At 41.4% G+C, this 20,413-nt stretch overlaps 1 protein-coding gene across 2 annotated transcripts in view; it reads right to left on the bottom strand.

The window, feature by feature from the left end:
* The window catches only part of DNTT (DNA nucleotidylexotransferase), a 36,620-nt gene extending 16,592 nt beyond the window's left edge, over positions 1-20,028 (bottom strand). The window contains exons 1-6 of one of the 2 annotated variants that reach the window (XM_029245767.1): positions 19,715-20,028; positions 7,600-7,774; positions 6,776-6,904; positions 5,298-5,468; positions 4,187-4,258; positions 2,826-2,949 (exon numbers count right to left, since the gene is read on the bottom strand). In XM_029245767.1, coding sequence (XP_029101600.1) covers positions 2,826-2,949; positions 4,187-4,258; positions 5,298-5,468; positions 6,776-6,904; positions 7,600-7,774; positions 19,715-19,917 — 874 coding nt within the window. In that variant the 5' untranslated portion in view covers positions 19,918-20,028. The remainder of the gene's footprint in view (positions 1-2,825; positions 2,950-4,186; positions 4,259-5,297; positions 5,469-6,775; positions 6,905-7,599; positions 7,775-19,714) is intronic. The other variant, XM_029245766.1, reaches the window with a different exon arrangement.
* Positions 20,029-20,413: the final 385 nt, after the last annotated feature.

The following is a 20,413-nucleotide window of genomic DNA, read 5'->3' as shown; positions in this document are numbered from 1 at the left end:
TCAGCAGAGATCTGCTGTGCATCATTGTGCCTGCCACACAATACTCCATTAACAGTACTCTATTGCACACTCAAAAATTCATTAGTAAATGTGATGTGGATCATAGACTTCAATGCAAAAGTTAAAAAGAATCAGGCTTCTGAAGGTAAACAGGAAAATATCTTTATGGTGTTGAGAGTAAGCAAATATCTCTGAAACAGAGCAGGGGCGCAGGGGCACTAACTATAATGAAAAGATTGATAATTTGGATTTCATTGAATATAAGAACATATATTCATCGAAGGACATTGTCAAGCAATGAAGACACACGCTACCAACTGGGAGAAGATATTTGCATTTTATGTATCTGACACAGTGCTGGTGGGGTGTCTGCTAGAGCTAAATCAATACCTATTCAGCCTCTGACCCAGCAATTTCCCTCCTAGGTGTATGCACAAGAGAAACGAGAACATATATCCCCAGGTACAAGAATGTTCATAGCCAAAAGCTGGAAATAATTCTAATGTCCATCAACAGGAAATGGGTAAATAAATTATGATACCAATGGAAGAAAAATTGCCAAGAGGGTAGATCTCATGTTGTGTTCTTACCATATTTTAAAAAATCAATTTAATAAAATTAAACAAATAATGTATAAATGTGAAAAAAATGAACAACAATGCTCCATTTGGCTCTTTTTTGATACAAAAATTTCATCATGGCTGATATTCACAGTACAACTCATTTGGTAACCATAAAACTCCTGTGATTATTCAGGATGTACCTAAACCAAAAGTCATGATTAACAGCAATTTCTTTAAGGGCCTATGCAGGTATCAGGAACGAACATGGAGATAGTTTAATAATTTGTTGACACCCATGAAAGCAACTTAATTGGCTTTCCTTTTGGGTATGGTAGGGAGGTGAACTTATTACAAGAAACTTATTACCCTGTACAGTGTTACATGTGTGCTGTTATATTTCAGAAACCAATGTGGCATGTGAATCCTCAAGCCTCAGGGAATTAAAACCAAGTATGATTATAAGTAAAACTGAATCAGGGTTTCACCCCTGGATCGTACTTTCAACATGTTCAGTTAGCTTACCCTTGGCAAAATGCTAAACTATTCCCATTGACAAGTCCATTCATTGTAGCGCTGCTACAAGGGACACATAAAGCCTGGGTTTTTCAGCTATAAGTATGATAGGAAGGCATTCCTCGAGTTCTACATAAAACAAAAGCATTAGATAGTCAGATGGCCATCACTGATGGATTGAGAGAATAATAGCTGCTTCATTCATCTGTCTGGAAGAGCCCAAACAGGAAGAGAAAAATCCAGTTTACAAAGCTGGGGAATTGGGAGCTACTTGGATCCCAAGAGCATTCGGTGTCAGTTGATAAAGGTTTTCATCTAAGGGAAATATGGCATTGCCTCCCATTTTCTCTCTATGTGTTGACAGCCCTTACTATCATTCTGAGCCATGTTTAATACTTACGTATATTTTAATACTTATGTATATATTTCTATGGCAACTCTAGAGCTGGTGTACATCACGCTTATTAAGTGTGCACTTTCAGAAGCCCAGAATATGAATATGGGTCTTTTTTTTCCTTAGGCTTTTTTAGTTCCTATGTGGCATCTTATAAACCTTATTAGCAATTTTTCGGAGGCTAGCAACTTAATGAAGTTGGGGAATTCTATGGTAGTGTTGATGTGAACCACCAAGAATTGATTTCTTCCTCTCCTCTTGCTTGTTTATTTTCATCACTTAAACAGAAGATAGCTGTTTTCTCTTTTCTTTTCTTTCTGGTCTCCTCTTGTAGAAGATTCCCTTACTTTCATATTATTAAAAATGTTGACAACATCCTCATTCTTTCTTTCTGGCCTCCTCCTGTAGAAGATTCCCTTACTTTCATATGATTAAAAATGTTGATGACGTCCTCATTCTTTGTAACTCAGAAGGCATAGTGCTCAGAACTGTGGCTGTGACTTCCTTTCAAATCCCAGTTATATTGTATTTCTATTGCATATTAAAAATAAACATTTAAATCATACAATTTTTGACCCTGTTTTTTGACATTCCTTGATTGAAAAAAATATACCAGGACCCTTCATAAATAGAAGTGATCAAGCCATCTTCAACCTCCGTGAGGCCCTGCCAGGCTTTCAGATGCCTGTCTCTACACTCTTCTGGGTTAAGGAGTCCTGGTTGGGTAGATAAACCCCTGTCTAGATTTCCACCATTTCCCTTCTATGTCCTGGTGTCTTACAGTTTCTAAAGCAGATCCGTATTTGTACCAAGCAACAGCTCTAGTTCGTTCAAATATTCTTTACTCCCCAACCCTCCAGGTCAAGGTTCTGTCTTGGATTCCTCCCCCATACCTCTTACCCAGCCAGGACCCAAATATCTGGAAGGGTCAGTTCGGTAAGAACTAGATCAATGGTGCAACCAGGTTTGACAGCGGGATAAAGGAATGACAACAGCCCTCATGCAGGGTATATTTGCTCTGTGCCAGGCTAAGCGCTTTGCCTGCAAGATCTGATCTGTTCCCCACTTACGTACTGATGTTACCTCCCTTTTATAGATGAGGTAACGAAGGCTCAAAGATTTTAACTAACTTTCTCAAGATGACACGACTGGAGAGTGCCAGAGCCAGGATTTGGATCCAGGTCTGTCTGATTCCAAAAGCTTGGGCTTTTAGCCATAGCATGAAAAGAGGCCAAACAAGAGACCAGCTCACCAAGACTGGAGTTGACGTATGAAGTACAGCAGACAGATCCCTACCACAGCCTGACCAGCCCATGTGGCAAAAACATGAGATTTTTTTAGGAGAGACAATTCACCTGCTTTCTGCATTCTTGTGAATTTCAAGGTTTTGTCCGACCTTATTTTACTCAGAGATCTGAACCCCATCCTGAACCATTTCTCAGATGTCTTCAATCCCACTCCAAATACAGAAGTAAAGAGCTGAAACAAAGGGAAAGGCATGCCTTTAGTTTCTAAAACAAACATTATGTCAATGAAATGATACTTTTCAAGGTCAAGCGATTAAGAAAAGGTGTAAACAAATCTCTGACCTAGTTCCTCCTGAATATGACAAGCAGGTGGGCAATGGTAATTTTTCAGAGGCATTTCTATTTCAGGAGGGTCCCTTCCTGACATATGTTATTACTAAATGAAGCAGAAGGGAGGAGCCAGCCTCTGGCACTGCCGAGGGCTTCCAGATATCCAATAAGGATTGCCTGCACTGTCAATGCGTGACAACAGGGATCTGTACCCAGCCCTTTGCCAAGAGTGTCTTACACACACTGATGCATATTCACCCTCACAATTTAAAGAGGGATGCACGTGTAGGTTGCATAAATTCTCCACCATCACACAACTGGTAAGTGTCAGAGCCCAGACTCAACCCAGTCTGTCCGCCCTCTAAGCCTGGCCTTCTGCCCTCAACCACAGTTTAGCCTGAGCATCACTTCTGAACCCAAGGGATTGGTAGGTGGAAGTCTCTGTCCCCTGCAACTCCAAAGTAGGGAACACTGGGAGGTAACAAACCCTGCTTCAAAGTAGACAAGGATTCAGTGAGGAGCAGGTTTCTTAAAGAACAGGTTTGTTCTTTAAGAGTAGGTAGGCTTGTTTTGTCTCACAGTCTTAGTGTACCCAGGAGTGACAGACTCTTGGGAGGTAAGGTCATTTGTATCTCACCATAGCATGGCAATAAGCTCGAGCACCCATATTTATTTAGGCATCTCCTTCCTAGACCACTGCTATGGACTGAATTGTGCCCCCTCCTCCCAAATTCATATGTTGAAATCTTAACCTCCAGTGTGATGGTATCTGGAGATGGGGCTTTTGGGAGATAATTAGGTTTAGATGAGGTCATGAGGTGGGTCCTCACGATAGGATTAGTGCCTTTATAAGAAGAGACACCAGAGAGTTTGCTCTCTCTCTGTGTCATGCGAGGACACATTGAGAAGGAGGCCGTCTGCAAACCAAGAAGAGAGTCCTAACCAGAGCCCAACCATGCTGGCACCCCAATCTCAGATTTCTAGGCTCTAACTGTGAGAAAATAAATATTTGTTGTTTAAGTCACTCGGTCTGCGACATTTTGTTATGGTACCCCAAGCTGACTAATACAACCACTTAGAATAAGTAATAGGATTAACTGAAAAACCATTTTTGATAAATACATATAAAAATCACGTACTTTGAAGGACTGATATCGTTCATCGTTTAACACAGCTTTAACTTCAGAACTTTCTCCATCTTCAATAATTTCCTGCACGAACAGTTGAAAAATATATTACATTAGTGATGTTAACTGCAGTCTAAGATTTTCAAATCCCCAGATCTAGTAGCTTAATTTTTCATGAAATACACCTGTTGTATACAGGATATTTCCTTAGCTGATCTGGAGAAAACAAGACATTTCCTGCTTGAAAAATCTCAGGTTATTATATTTCCAAGGACCCCTTTACAATCCTCAAGGAGGAAGGTACAGAATGATTAGGGTCCAAATCTATAGAACACCAAACCAAAAGATTCACTGAAAAAGGTGTGTCTAAATATTTGAGATAGTTTTCTTTTCAATTAATATAAACTAGCTGAAACAAGAGGACTTTTCATCTGAGCCGGTTAATTTTGGACCCACTGAAAAGCTAATCCGGGTTCAAGCCCTTATGATGTCTAGCTCAGAGCCACCCAACATCCTCTAAATAGAGCTGGGATTATTTCCCTTGAATAATTTACCTCGAGCTTGACTATATTGAAACTTACTCTTGGATGACCAATTTGCCTTGCCAGGGAATCCTTAAACATCATTAAATAAATAACTACCCATCCCTGGCTCTCTTCTTAGAATATACAGGTAGAGATACAGAATCAGCTCCACGGCCCATCACACCCACCACCATTCTGGAGGGCAATGTCCCCTGAGTGGAAGTGAGGTTCTTCACACAGCCTGTGTTTGAAGTCATAGCATTCTCTCCCATTGAGCTTTCAGGTCACTAGAGCCTTTCACTGTGATTAATGATACGGGAGAGTTATTTTCCCACTAGCTGACCCCACATAGCTCCAGGAGAGAAAATATTGGAGTATGAATTACACATATATATATGTGTATCTATCTATCTATGTAATATATATGTTATATAATATATATATATCTATATAATCTATATTAGAGAAAAAGGAAAATAAGTCACGAATACCACATCTATATAGTTAACAGGAAAATCCATTAACTGCATCTCTCTCTCTCCCTCCCTCCCTCCCTCCCTACCTATCAGGGGTTGGGACGAATCACCTTTCACCCTTACCTCTATGACACACTTCACTCTGTCCCCCAGGCAGGGAATTCCTTCTGTGTCCCTCATACTGATGATTGTGAATGGCAGAGATTTAAGTACAGAAGCTGCTCTCGTAAATTCCAGACAAGATAATTCATTTTCTTTAAACTCATAATTTTCAGCCAATACCTCAAAGGCATCCTGAAGAATAAAACCAGATGAGCAAAACACGGTCTGTTTCCTGGCCCCTAGCCCGCGAGCCAGCAGCCACTTGCAAACACCTCTTGCTCTCTGTCAAGTATTAGAACACCTCGTGACTATTTCCTCAAAGATCAGGATTGGGTGTGCTGTGCTTTTGCACCCGTCCCTTGGTGGATGAGCGGAATTGAGTTGAAAAGACAGGCCACAGAGTGCTTTGTAAGGAAACTTTGAGTTCTCTGCCATTAGATATTCAGGAGTGATATAACTATAAAATGATACTGTGCTCATTGCATCTTCCTAGTTGTTACTTGGCATGATCCTTCCCTCTTTGCTGACTTTCCCACCAGCCTGTGGCCAGGATTCTGTCCTGATCACTGGGAAGCCCCATCTCTTATCTCATACGTGAAATATAGTCAGCACTTAGCATAGGCTTGTTGAATGAATGGGTATAATCATAAGTGGCGCAAACCCACAGGCAGGGTTATTTAAGGTAGGGGGTTATTTAAGGTAGGGCACGTTTGCATTTCTGGCAGAGGAGGAAACAGCTGCAGTTGTGCGGCATGATGCTCAGTGTGCCCAGTAGCTGCAATTTCCTGGTGCTCCTTGCACACGTGGGGCTAGAAGACTAGAAAGGAGAAGTTTTGTATTTGATATACTATCTGTATATACAGATATATATACTATCTGTATATATAGCATGTTTTATCTATCTGACTACTGACTCTAGGCTGGAGGACAAGCAGTTATAGGCTTGTTCGGGTCATTTGAAACATAATTATTGAATTTCAGGGCTGAATTTAGAGATGATCTATAGGTAATTCCTTTTTGAGCAGTTGAAGAAACTGAGGCTCAGAGAGAGGAATTGACTTGCCCCAGCTAGTTAATATCAGAGAGGCTGAATCCAGGTCTGCTGACTCTCAGTCCTCTGGCTTCCCAGCAAAGCTATTTATGCACAATTGCTATTTCTATGTAATTTGCTCTTACTATGTAATGGACTAATTACAGTACATATTTGTTTTTTCAGAATATTTGCCTTTGATAACTGTTGCGTCCATTAATGACAACTCCTGATAAATAGTAACCTACCGTCTCTAAAGAATGTGCTCCGAATATATTTGTCTATTTCCATGACAAAAGGAGACCCATTCTTGACAGAAAGAGGAACCAGAGATCAGGTTAGAGGAGTGGGTAAGGGTGTGAAAAACATTCCTAGATTTTCAGGAATATTCCTAACTTAATTTGGAGATTCATGGAAAGAAGCAGAAAGCCCTGCGTTTGCTCTAGGTGTTGTTGTAAATCTCCATTACCGTGAATATGTGGTTCCAGTTGTTTAAAGTGGTTCTTCTCTGACACGCGTACTGAGAGATCTTTTTTACAGCAAGTGGTGGAGTCTTCTGGAAGCCCGGGTTGGGAGTAGATGAATAGTCTGTTCTCACCTAAACAAATGCATCAGCATCCATTTTAAATAACAATTAATAGTGGTGATAATAATAGATGTGTGTGAAGAAAAAGGCAGTTTGATGGCAATTGTCTCTGTAAAGAGAATAAAATCATAGGAGGCTCAAATTTTATGTTATATGCATCTCTAATATTTGAATTTGCTACAATTAACATGTATTATTTTTGCACTCTGAAAAAATAACATGAAAAAAAACTACCAATTAAATGTCATTTTTCTTTTCTGTGAACTTATGTAGTTATGGTCTGTTGGTGATGGGTGTGGAATTAAGAGCTTAACTTTATTTTTTTCTTTATGAATGATCACAGTAAGAAAAAAGATAAGAACCTTCTACTTTTCTGACTGCTAGACATCAAGACTTCAATATTTTGAAATATTTGTGTATAGACTTGTTTGTAAAAATAGCTACCATTTATTAAGTGCATATATAAATCAGGCTCTGTCTTAAGCATTTTACATGTGTGTTATTCTAATCCTCATAACCATCTTACAAGATAGGCAGGCACTACTGTTCTCATAATGTAGTGGAAGAAACTGAAGCTCAGAAAAGCTAAGTGACTTGTCCAGGGAGTAAGCAGAGAACCTGGGGTTTAACTCAGGTCTGTTGGTTCTACAGCCCATGTTTTTAATCATCAAGCAAAAGGCAATGAAAATCACATTCGTGACACTTACAACAAGCTGGTGTTTTCCTGTAATCTCCACCGGTTTTCCTGCTCCCATACTTTCTATCAGCCAGGAGACGTCGAGGAGTTCTAGCTGTGAGCTGGCTCTTATGTTCTGTACCTGAAGCCAGTCAAGAACCTCTGAACCAGAGTTGTTTTCTGCCACAATGTGGGTGACAGAATCACTGCAGAATGCAAGACAAAGTTACCAGCTGAAGGGACTTTTGAAATGAGAAGCTCTCCTCTTTCCCTGAGGCGTTTCAGAGCATTCCATCTGATGGAGAAAGATGCACAGTAGACCTGACCATAGGCACAGAGAACCTAGACCTCCATGCAAGGGAATTCTACTTAAATTAGTGTAACAACAGTGGTCTATGTTACATATCAGATGCAAGAAAAATTAAGAAAACATTAGTAAGATTGTGGTGTCAATGGAAAACCAAGGTCCAGAGAGGATGGAGGATAAAACCGTTCTTAAATTAGCACCTTGCACTCTGCTTGTGGCTTTGATGTGCCACTTCGTTTTTATTTGTAGAAGGCTTTAACCCAGTGCCTTTCAAACTTATTTGTGACCCACAGTTAGAAACACATTTTATATCATCACCCAAAATATAGATGTAGATGTCGATATGCTTATAACATCCCACTAAATTGATCTCACAACCCATTAATAGGAGGTGACCAGCCTTTGAGAAATATTGTTTTACATGTTTTGTGGGTTTTTTTGTTTTTTTTTTTTTTTGCGGTACACGGGCCTCTCACTGTTGTGGCCTCTCCCGTTGCGGAGCACAGGCTCCGGACGCGCAGGGTCAGTGGCCACGGCTCACGGGCCCAGCCGCTCCGCGGCATGTGGGATCTTCCCGGACCGGGGCACGAACCCGTGTCCCCTGCATCGGCAGGCGGACTCTCAACCACTGCACCACCAGGGAAGCCCCTGTTTTACATGTTTTTCAAAGTACAACCCTGTGACGTAAGACCTGTATCTTTTTCCTAGTAAGTACTGAGCATTTACAATGTTTCAGCACTGTCCAAGTACTTTACATACATTATCTGATTTAATACTCACATAGCTCCTCAAGTAAATGTCATACTAGTCACACTTCAAAAATGAGGAAACTGAAGAACAGAGAGGTTAAGAACATCCTGAAGGTCACACAGCTGGTAAATGATATTTATCCTTTTTGACTGTCTTTTCTGGGTCAAGTATGTTATTTCTAGTTTTTAAGAAGTCTCCACAGTCAGCATTATATCATTGGAACTAATAATTTTTAAGGCTCCTTCAGTTCAAGTAGTCTATGAACCTGGGAAATAACAAGAGCAAATAGTGTACTTAGGTATCTAAGAGAAAAAAATCAATTTTCTCTTCTTTTTCTCACTTCTCTTGCTTGACTTCTTCTTTCTCCTTCTCCTTTTCTTGACTGACTCTTGGATTCATTGGGTATTTTTTGGTTCACTGTTATATGCACAGCCCTAGGTTTCTTGTGGTGGTGATGGGTACCGAAGAAGAAAAGAGAAGTCTCTGGGCATCAGTATCTTATGTTAACAGTATGTTATGATAAGACACAAGATATGGACAGGATCTGCAGATGGTACACAGAGAGGGAAAAGAATTTGGTGTGGGCTGGGAGAAGTGGATGGCTTTGTGGAAAAGCAGGATTTGTGCCCTGTCTGGGTGGATGGGAGGGATAAGGTACCTGGTAGGCAGAACTTTTGGTCGTCCTGGAAGAAAAGGTTCAGAGGAAAGGAAGGAGAATGGCCTGTACTGGAGTGAAGAATTCATGTTGGGAAGTAGTTGTAGATGTGGCTGAGTACCACATTACAGAGGGTCTTAGAAGCCTGGCTGAAGAAGTTGGATCTTGTTTTCTGGGATTATGGAGCCACTGAAGGCTTTTGTGAGCAGGACATGGATAGCGTTGTCATGTTATTTTAAAAGACTAATCTGTTACACACAATGATTTGGAAGGGGGAGTCATGGGTTGGGGAAAGGTGGGGAGCTACTTAGGAAGATGAATCACTGGACCAGATATAAGATGACTTAAACCCCACTCTGGTTCCTATAGCTCTAGAAAGGAAGGCAAAGAAGACATATGATGGACAGCTGGCATCGCCTATGAAAGATGGTGTGGAGAATAGACTCAGATATGACTCCAGCATATCTATCACACTCAAGTATTATCACTTTTTGGTAGAAATAGGGATTTAGGAAGTTGCATCTCTTTGGGGGAAGGGGTGGGGGAGTGGAATTGAAGTTTATTTCAGGCATGCTGCATTGGAAGGATGGCTGGAGATCCAAATGAAAATAGCTGGCTGACAGTTGGGATCTGAGGCTGGCGCTGGGAGAGAGGTGAGGGCTGGAGATCAGAGCTGAGACCATCTGGATGGCAGGATGTGCAGCAGGCCCAGGCAGAAATAAGTCAGGGTAAAACAACCTTTTACAGGGGATGAGGGAAGACGGCTAGCTGCTTCCCTATTCCAGATCCATACAATTCCAAAGATTATTTATGGTAAACTTCTTGAAAGATTGTTTATGTCAAGACTTGAACAACAAAAGAATTAACAGGGCTACATAGTAATTATTATTCCTTCTATATTTCTGCCCTTTGAAGGGAAATTTTACTATTACATTATTTATTATACTATTTATTCTTATTATTATAAATAGGGTTTTGTCTGAACCTCAGAGGCAGCAGGGTGTGCTGAGGAGGCGCTCTGGGGCTCAGTGTCCAAATTTAGACCCCCACCATCCACTCTTGTACCACCATCCCCCAGTGGGGATATGTGAGCTCACCCTATTGGATGAGGACCACGTTCATCTCTTACTGAATTCATATAAGCGTATTTGTGAATATAGGCTATACATCATATGAAGGAAGACTCTGATTTAGACTTCCAACCCCTGCTCATTAAGCAACTAGCAAACAAAACAAAACAACAACGACAGCAATAAAGCACATACAAAAACAAAAAATCAAACATTCACATTGTGCTATTCAGAGTTCAGTACTGTTTGTCACTCGTTCCCACAAAGGAAGAGCTCGAAAGTCAGCATTAGGAACTTTGACATCACCACAGTACAGTCACATCTCAGAGATATTGCAGGTTCGGCGCCAGACCACCACAATAAAGCGTTTGCTCACTTTCTGTTCTGAGCCCTTAGCGGATAGTATTACCAAGAAGGGTCACCCCCTCTAGAGTGTTCTGCTGCCAGTGTCTTACTGCTGTGTTGTGGCAGCCCTTTGCTGATACAGTGGTTTCCTCTCCGCCCTGAAGACTCCAGTATTGAAAAGACTAATAATATTTGAATATTACCATGTACCAGAACCATGGTAGGCACATTTCATACGCTACCTCATTTAATTGTCAATAACACTATGAGGTAGGTATGATTATCCCCATCTAAAAATAAGAAAAGAGAGCTTTTGAGAGACATTGAAAATTCACCCAGCTAATAATTGGTGGAGCTGAAATTTGATCTGAGGTCTGTTTTAATCTAAAATCTGTGTACTGGGGGACTTCCCTGGTGGTCCAATGGTTAAGACTCCATGCTTCCACTGCATGGGGTGCTGGTTCGATCCTTGGTAGGGGAACTAAGATCTTGTGTGGCACAGCCAAAAAAATAAAATAGAATAAAACCTATGTGCTAGACCACACTGAGCTGTCCCTCTGTGACTTTGTGCTTAATTCCATGGCTCTGGCGAGAGCTATTCCTTTTCTCAAAAGGAATACCATCAGGATGAGTATCACCACCACCACCACCACCATCATGATCACGATGAAGATTCTCTCTGAAGTGCAGAAATAGAGGTGGACTGACACTTCCTACATAACACTGTTAGACACTCTCTCCCTGCTGCTGCCACATAGGATTCATGTTTCGATGTTTTATGTCCAGTATAATATGGGCTACAATAAGGACTGTCCCAGAAAGTCTGAAAGAACAGTTGCTATGGCTACACACCAGGTTGGAGTAGTCACAGAGGGGCTGTCAGGCTCCCTGAGCTCTGGGTTTTGCCTAAACTTCGGAGGGAGATAGATGTGCTCAGGAGGAACCCCCGGGGCTCCTCTTCCAAATTCAGGTCCTTCACCATCCACACTTACCACCCCCTGTTCCTCCACACCATCTCTCAGCTAGGGTATCTCTGGACTCAGCCCTGCCTCTAACAGACATTCTGAATGCCTAGGGATGTGGGGGAAGGGTGCTGTAAAACAATCAACAAACAATTAAATACTGGTATACACGAGAGAAAAAGACTAGAGAGAAACATTCCAGACAATCAGCAAGAATAACAAAAACTACGCGCATGCACGCACACACACGCACACACACACACACACACACACACACACACACACGGATATATTCTTACTCAATCTGCCCAAGAGTCTTATGAGGTGGGGAATAAAATTTCAAATGAGAAAACCAAGCCTACAGAGGTTACATGAAGCCCAGGTGTTCATGACTCGAGCGATCTCTTAACGTTCTGCTAGACTGTGGTTAGACCCCTGTGCGAGGTTTTGTTTGTTTTAAGCATTTTTCTATATTTTCCCATTTTCTGTCATGAACCATCTTTCATCACTTTTCCACTTAAAGGAATAAATACACATGCATGTCATTTTCAAGGTCAAATCAACCTGGGATTGGGGTTGAGATGGCTGTTTGGGGCTGGCCCCAAAGACCTGGGCTTTCTTCTTATGATACAAAGTGGCAGCGAGCCTCAGGCAGCCATCTTCAATCTCTTCTAAAGACCCCAAGGCAGTGCTGAGATGGCTGTTCCTGAAATATCAGTGGATTCCATTCTTTAAGTGCATCCAGTTTCTTAGCCATGACCAATTAATAGTGCCTTGGAGTAGGTTTGGGAGGCTGTGAACCAATTACAGGAATCCTGAACTCAGATTTGTCCTTCAGCTTCCCACAGGGAAAACCATGCAGGGTCCTGTTCCTCAACTGGTGCTGAACTGAAATGTGCTTGACTTGATGCTTGGCATCGCTAAGGGCAGGGACAGTGTTATAATCTGCCTGATTATAATCTGCATGGTTATAATCATGCCTGGCGCCCAGCTCATGGCCAGATTCATAGCAATGGTCAATAGAGAGCCCACTAGTAGAATGAATTGATTAATCTATAGCTCTAAAGGAAAGTTTCTAAAATTCTAGTGTCTACTAGAGACACACAGGAAGGTGGACTAAAATTCAGATGCATGAGCCTTATTACCAGAGATTCAGATTCAGTAAATCTCACCTAGGGCCCAGAAATATGGATTTTGACAACTCCGTTGGTGATTCTGACATAGTCAGTTCTAGTTATCTTGTTGGTGCACAACCAACAATCCGCAAATATAATGGCTTTGAAAAGGAACAGTTTTGTTACGTCTCGCAATTTTGTGGGTCAGGAATTTAGGCAGCTCAGCTGGGCCATCCTCCTGTTGCATATACAGCTGATGGAGGTACTGGTGTTCCACACAGCATGCGTGTCTGGCACCTTGGCGAGGGTGGCTGGGAGGTTGGGCTCAGCAGCATCGATCAGCCTGAGCACCTTTAAGTGGCCTCTCTCAGGGGGAACTCAAACTTCTTACCTGAGGCTCTGGGGTCCAAGGAACAGCAGAAGCCTCAGGGCCTTTTATGACCTAGCCCCCAAAGCCACATAGTGTCACTTCTGCTGTACCCTATCGGGTACACCAGCCCCACCCCCACCCCCAATGCAAGGAAAGGGAAAATAGTCCCTGTCACTCCGTGGGGGCCACCATATTTCAAAACCACCTCACAGCCCAAGAACTCCACCTTGTGGAACGGAGCTATAGAGAAAGATCGCTCTTTACCTGCCCCAGCTTAGATCTGATCCCCATGCTGGACTTGCTGCTTAATTACAGCAATGTTTTCCCACATGGTACTCATTTCTCTGCAGGCACATGAGATAATTTTAAGGAGTACATAACTGAACATTTTAAAAGTTTATATGTTTATTAAATCTATATGTTTAAATTATGTATATCAGACCCATGGTTTTTATGATTATTATTCCTTAAGATAGGGCTAAATTGCAATGATTCCGTTTAGGGGCAATTAAAAGAAACACATTAGGTATATAATAATCCATATGGTAAAAGATATTATAAGAATCATGAATGTGGCCCTCAGATGTCCAGAAAGCTCTAAACTGAAAGATTAACTCACAAATCTCAGTTCCGATTTTTTTTCTCAGATACCAGTATCCCTGATCTTTCTGTCTTTCTTTTCCCAGTTGGTCCTGCCTCTTGATACAATTAGAAAAACTCTCCATGAGGAAAGAGGCAGCCATCCTTCTTTGCCAGGAGCCAGACTGACACCCCAAGCTGTCCTCATGGATGGTCACCTGCTTTTTTCTTTGTCTTTAAAACTCTTTTCTTTCCCTGGGGAGGGCATTCTTTTTTTTTTTTTTTAAATTAAAGTATAGCTGATTTACAGTATTGTGTTAGTTTCAGGTGTACAGCAGTGATTCAGATATTTTTTTCAGATTATATTCTATTATAGGTTATTACAAGATATTGAATATAATTCCCTGTGCTATACAGTAAATCCTTGTTGCTTACCTATTTTATGTATAGTAGTTTGTATCTGTTAATTTCTTAATTCTTTCCATCTGACATAGGACTTATTTTATAAACAATAACTTTAAATAGTTATTTATAGTTGAGCAGAGACATTCACAGTTTAAAAATATCCTCTTGCAAATTTCCCTAGCAACCGATCTGTTTCAGAATCCCTGACACCGAAAAATCAAGGTAGTTTTATTTGGTTTTATCGCACATTCTTACTAGCACCAGTAAAGCCAAGTTTCTATTTCCAGTCCTTGATATACTTAAGACTGAGAGGGTCTTGCCTTGAGTTTTTGACCCACAGTAAATGAGACTATGAACATTTTCTTTTTTTTTTTTTTTTGAGGTACGCGGGCCTCTCACTGTTGTGGCCTCTTCTGCCGCAGAGCACAGGCTCTGGATGCGCAGGCCCAGCGGCCATGGCTCACGGGCCCAGCCGCTCCACGGCATGTGGGATCTTCCCGGACTGGGGCACGAACCCGTGTCCCCTGCATCAGCAGGCGGACTCTCAACCACTGCGCCACCAGGGAAGCCCAACATTTTCATTTTTAAAGTCCACAAATTTTGAAATATAAAGTACTTTGGACCAGAGCAGGACTAATTTTTACACTGCATACTCTTGAACTCAGAAAAATAAAGTCTTCATTACTTTGCTGATTACAAAGGTAATACAGGTGCATTGTAGAAAAAAAAAATTTAGTGACAAAAATTACTCTTGGTAATCATAAGTTCCTTTGGTTGGCTTCATATTCACCAGATAAATCGTTCTTTGAGCAAATATTTCCTGAAGCCTACTCTGGGTAAGAAAATTGTCAAGGGTATGAAGATGAGGTCTACACAATGGCCCAGGTGACGCCCTTGCCTTTGTGGAGTCAGGGACGGGCAACTGGGTGAGATGAGGAACAAACCCAAGTGGAAGAGCCAGGGCCCAACCCTAGGCCATGGATCACACCTGTGTCCACGGAGGAAGTTTATTCTTCTAGGAAGGCTTCCAGGGGCCTTAGGTCTTAGATGCAGAGAGGTGCAGGGAGGAGCCATTCAAGGTTGGGGGAGAAAGAGTGAGAAAAACCCATAAAGAGAAACCAATGAAGATGTGTTTTGACATTGGACCCAGAAGAGGCCTAGAGGTGGACCAGTTCCACATCGTATTTTCTAGAGCAGGTAACAGCTCTTTCATCTGGTGTTCAGTTTATTTGGCAAACAATGACTTTTAATATTTTTATTTGAGATACCACAAATTTGAAGTGATCAGACATTGTCAAAGATAAACAGAGCTGGATACTACTGAAAGCAGTAAGAATAGATTTTATTCAGTAATAACTATTGCAATAGGGAAGAGGGTCCATCATGAATGGAACTCAACTTCGAGCGAACAGAAGGCAGGAGACCTTGTAAAGGCTGGAGTGTGGGAAAGGCACCGAGAGGCATTAAGGGGGCTGGTCCTTGTGACCTGGCCACCTGGATTTGCTAATTGCTGCTTATTCAGAGGAGAAAACGTCTGGAATCTTTGTGACAGGAGGCAGTGGGGCAAGTTAGAGCAAGGGGCCCACTGAAGTTAGGCCTTTACCTTCCTGCAGAGACTGGGGGTGAGAATGATCTCCTTGGATGTTTGTTCTCAGGTCCTTGAGAAGACAGTTCTGGGTGGTTGGAAGATTTACATCTCAAAGGGGCAGAGAAAGGGTTTATACTGGCAAGGTTTCTAAAGTACCTGCTCTAAGAGGGGGTTCAGGGGTCTATCTGCCTATTGCCAGGTTTTGGCTGGAACAAACAGTAAATTCTCTGGTAATCTTGAACTTTCTCAGGCAGGCATTTTAAGGCGGGGCCAGGGGTACAATCCTAGGGACATGGCCTTAAGCTGCTAGAAGCCACGCTAGAGTTTAGTCAAGGAAAGAGTCTTTATCAATATTCAGGTGAAAAACCATGGATTTGACTACCAGGAAATTCTTTGAAGACAATAGTTTTGGGATAATGAGTGAGGCAGAAGCCACATTTCAAAAGTTATGTAGTGAATGGATGGAAACCAAAATGACACAAGAAGGCTCGAAGTGTTGGGTAGGAAAATGCTAATTTTAAAAAAAGAGGAAGACGAGTACATACTTGGAAAATACATTATGCTATCTTTTCATGCTAGGTGACAACAAAGGTGCAGTTCCTGACTCTCCTGTCTGATTTTAAACTCTTTGCTTGCAGGGTTCAAGTCTTCTACTATTTTTTGTCTCCAGAACCTGACACATATCGTGCAGAGTGGGTACTAACAGAACACTTTATATGTGATGCCATGATGGTATATCTTGCTTTCAGTAAAATCAGTGCCTTCCAAAGGTACCCTTGTAAACAAATTATGCAGGTCCAGGAAGGCCAAAAGTATCCTCTGATGGGTTTCTACAGCTTGAACAGTGGAACTCAGCAAGTGTTAATCTGCTGGGCGATGTAACCATGGAGATCCACCCTTCCTACCCAGCCCTTTCTTCCTCAGCATCAATGATTTAGGTCAAGACATAGATGGTAGGCTTAGCTAATATGTTCATAGAGGAGGGTTGATGCAGATAAAGTTTTAAAATAGCTCAAAGTACTGGAATCAAGGATAAAAGAAGAACATGACAAACACTAGATTCTGATCCTTCTCTATCTTGTCCCAGCTAGAGTAGCTCGAATATTATGAAGCCGCTCTAAAATTTAGGATGTTGGCCATGGAATAAAATTCAGAAACCTTTTTAATGAATGTGCACAAATGCCTCAAAGGACTTGACACCTCTCCTGATTTATATTTCAAGAACCAGCTTCCTATGGCACATGGAATAGCATGTCTTTTGCAATATAACATAAATATTAATGAAGTCCAATCCAAATATAAAGATACAGTGCACATATGCTAGAAATTTAAATAGTTCCAGATAGTTCTATGCATTCAGGTACACCATTTCTAAGCTGTGTGTTCAGGTCCATGTAAAGTAGGAATCAGATTTTTCCTCAAATTTAATCCTCCTGGCAGCCAAAGAATGTGTTAGAAACTATGGAGATTACTGTCTATTTTCAGAGCATTTTTAATTTTAGCTCCTCTTTCTCTGAATCCTATATATCAAAAGGAGAGATCTAGCTGTTCTTATTGAGAAGTATCCTTTCTTTTAAAAAACAACTTCCTTTATTTTCATTTTAAAAATATACGTTTATTGTAAAAACATTTGGAAAACACAGAGCATAAAAGCAGCCATAATGTCTCCCTACGACCTCCTCCGCCTACTACCTAGTCTCTCCCTACTACCCCTTTCCCTACGAAATAGACGATTTGATGGGTTTCCTTCCTTTCTTTGTTCTATTTATTTATGTCATTTGATCTAGTTCAGAGTGTGGAGAGAGAGCCCTCTCCTTAGGGATTTACTGTAAAGGTCAATGAATTCAGCTAAGTAACAAGAAAACAACCACACTTTACATTTGTATAACTGTTTTAATTTATCCAAGTATATTGACATCCATCATCACATGTGGTATCACATCAGATAGACTAGACCATTTATCAAGAAACTAAGGTCAGAGAGAAGAGGGGGGTCTTGCCCCACATCACATGGCTGGGAAGGGTCAGAGCCAGAATTTGAGGTCTCTAGATTTCTTATCTAGAGATTTTCCCCTACAATAATTTCCATCGTCTTTTCCAGTTAAAGTCTATATAGCTATGTATGGAAATTCCGTTTGAGAGCTAGGACTTTTACTTCTTGTGGTTTATTTTTGTGCCATAAAACACATTTGTATTTAATGTGTCTTCTGAGCAGCCAGCCTGGGAACCTTGCCACCGTCATCTCACAGCAGCAGTTGGCTCACCGTGCGCCAGTTTCCTCTGTCGCCTGAGCAGCTGGGCTCGGTCCCTGGCAGCAAAGCTGCCTGTTGGGCTCTTGTCAAAAGAAGCTTGCCTCCCAGCGTCTCTCCTAGTACCTGCCTCAGCTACCGTGTGCATATTCGTAGCTGTGCCTGTAACTAAACTAGTCAGCTCTTGCTGGAAGTGTGGACATTTCAACAGAGAGCTTTCTATGTAAGTGATGCCTTGACCATCTGGCTCTCACCTTCCTGTCTGGCCCTTGCCAAATTTCTTTACCGCAAAAAGCAGTTCCATATTTGCTAAGGCTTCTAGTTTCTACTTTTTCAGTTTCCTTTTTTTCAATTTCGGTTTTTAGCCACTTACCTATGTCGTCTTTCCCCCTCCTGATTCCAATATTTTATGTAAGTCTGTTAAATAAGGCAGACTCAACAATTGGATGACATCTATGATTTTGTGGAAGGGATGTTTCAATGAGATTTTGAGCTTAATATCCCAAAGGAGATAGGGGTTAAAAACGAAAAAAGAGGCAGGAGTTGGGGGAAGGAGACCATGTAAAGAGAAATCGGGTGAGGGAGACCATGGGAAACTCAGGAATTTCTAAATGGGGCACTTCAGTAAAAAATAAATAAATAAAATGTTTCTATGAGATTGACTCTTCATATGAATTATGGGTATTGTGAAAATTATCATATCTGATATTGACTTTTGACATATGTTTCTCTAGCAATCTGAAACTGACACTTCCTCAGGAAATGCTTGTCAGTTTTATTTTTTAACGTCAAAGACTATCTTCAAAGTAAAAATGTATTTTCACACAGAATTCTTATCGATTTTCCTGAAAAAAAAAAATGCGGTCAAACTATTCCTTGGACAATCAAAGCCAGCCAATTGCATTAATTATCATTCTTTATTCATTACAAGCCCTCTGGCAATTCTGTTTGGAACTGTTTATGCCAAGGTTCTAATACCATTTGTGTCTGGATTTTGTTTTGTTTGAAACCAGTGAAGAGTTTACGTAACCGTTAGAAAAAGAGCAGGGCCAGTGCTGGGATGTGAGTGGGTTTGCTAGTGAGCCAGTTGAGGTGCCCCACACGTTTGCTTCAACTGCCTTCTTGTCTGGGCTCTGATCTCACCACTCTCAGCGTGGTGTCCATCACCCCTGGACAGAGCTGCCCCTGAATCTTTAACCAGCATCCCTCTCTCTACAAATCCCACTCAGACTGCTGCTTAGAAAAGCATGATCAAAGCCACATTTGGGTGCCTATGGTGAGCCAGCTAGTCACTCATCCTAGACCATCACAGACACTACCCACCTCAGCACAGTCAGATGCACAGCTCAAGGGCCAAGCAATCAAACCACTCTTTTTGCTTCCAAGCAGCTGACAGTTTTTGATTGAACTCAGTGGTGCTTTAGTTTAATTTGGTCAAGAACAAACTCGAATGGTTTCATCATTGAACTTCCCAACTAGGTTTCTGTTGATCATCCCTAGATACCTCATCTCATAATAGTGAAAGGCCAAAAAAAAAAAAAAAATTACGTTATCTTTTGGTGCCAACTGGTTTCAATATAATTGCATCAAATCCTCACTCATCTTATTTCCCTTAACTAATTGCCTCAAGTTTGTTGTTTAATTTCATACCTGTTCTCCCAGTGGGAGAGTCACCTCTTCTGTAGGTGGAGGAAAACACGGGTTCCAAAGAAGCCCTGCTTATTCACAAACTGAAATCCGTGATGTCTTACCTGAGCTCATTTTCAACCCTGAATCCTTTCCTGCGAGCCAGCTCCATGAGGAAGGTTCTGCGGGTGCTTCCCATTTTCTTCTCCAAAATGAAGAGGACCAAATCTCCAAACTTGATGTCATAAGAAGGGGAGGCCATTGAGGTGCCCAGCTGCCTGGGTCTCTTCTTCCGAGGGCCTGAGGGGGCCACGTGCAGCGGATCCATGGGAAGAGACTGCTGCTGCCTTTGGCTGTGCCAACAAGTGGTGTCTCCAGAAGTGAGGGAGAGCCTGCCCCTCCTTCATAAGGAGCCCTGATGTCATCTCACCATCTCACTGGGCTCTGCCCTGTTCATGACTTCCTGCTGAAGATCCATGGGGAATTGCCACCTCTGTTCATTTGTCCAGTACAGAGATGATAATGGAAATGGTAAATTAACTTTTGGGTTCCTATGCATAATCTCATCAGATCCTCAGAATAACCTTTTGAGGAAGGTAGGGAAGCATAATTTTTCCCATGTTATTAATTAATTAATTAATCTATTTACTTATTATAAATTTCTTGAGACCCCTCTTGTCTTTATTTATTTATTTTTTAACATCTTTATTGGAGTATAATTGCTTTACAATGGTGTGTTAGTTTCTGCTTTACAACAAAGTGAATCAGCTGTACATATACATATGTCCCCATAACTCTTCCCTCTTGCGTCTCCCTCCCTCCCT

Source organism: Monodon monoceros, unplaced genomic scaffold (assembly GCF_005190385.1).
Source record: "Monodon monoceros isolate NGI ecotype Baffin Bay Population unplaced genomic scaffold, NGI_Narwhal_1 Super_Scaffold_4, whole genome shotgun sequence".
NCBI lineage: Eukaryota > Metazoa > Chordata > Mammalia > Artiodactyla > Monodontidae > Monodon > Monodon monoceros.
Note: the sequence above shows the minus strand (reverse complement) of the source record. Positions and strands in the feature narration are given on the sequence as shown.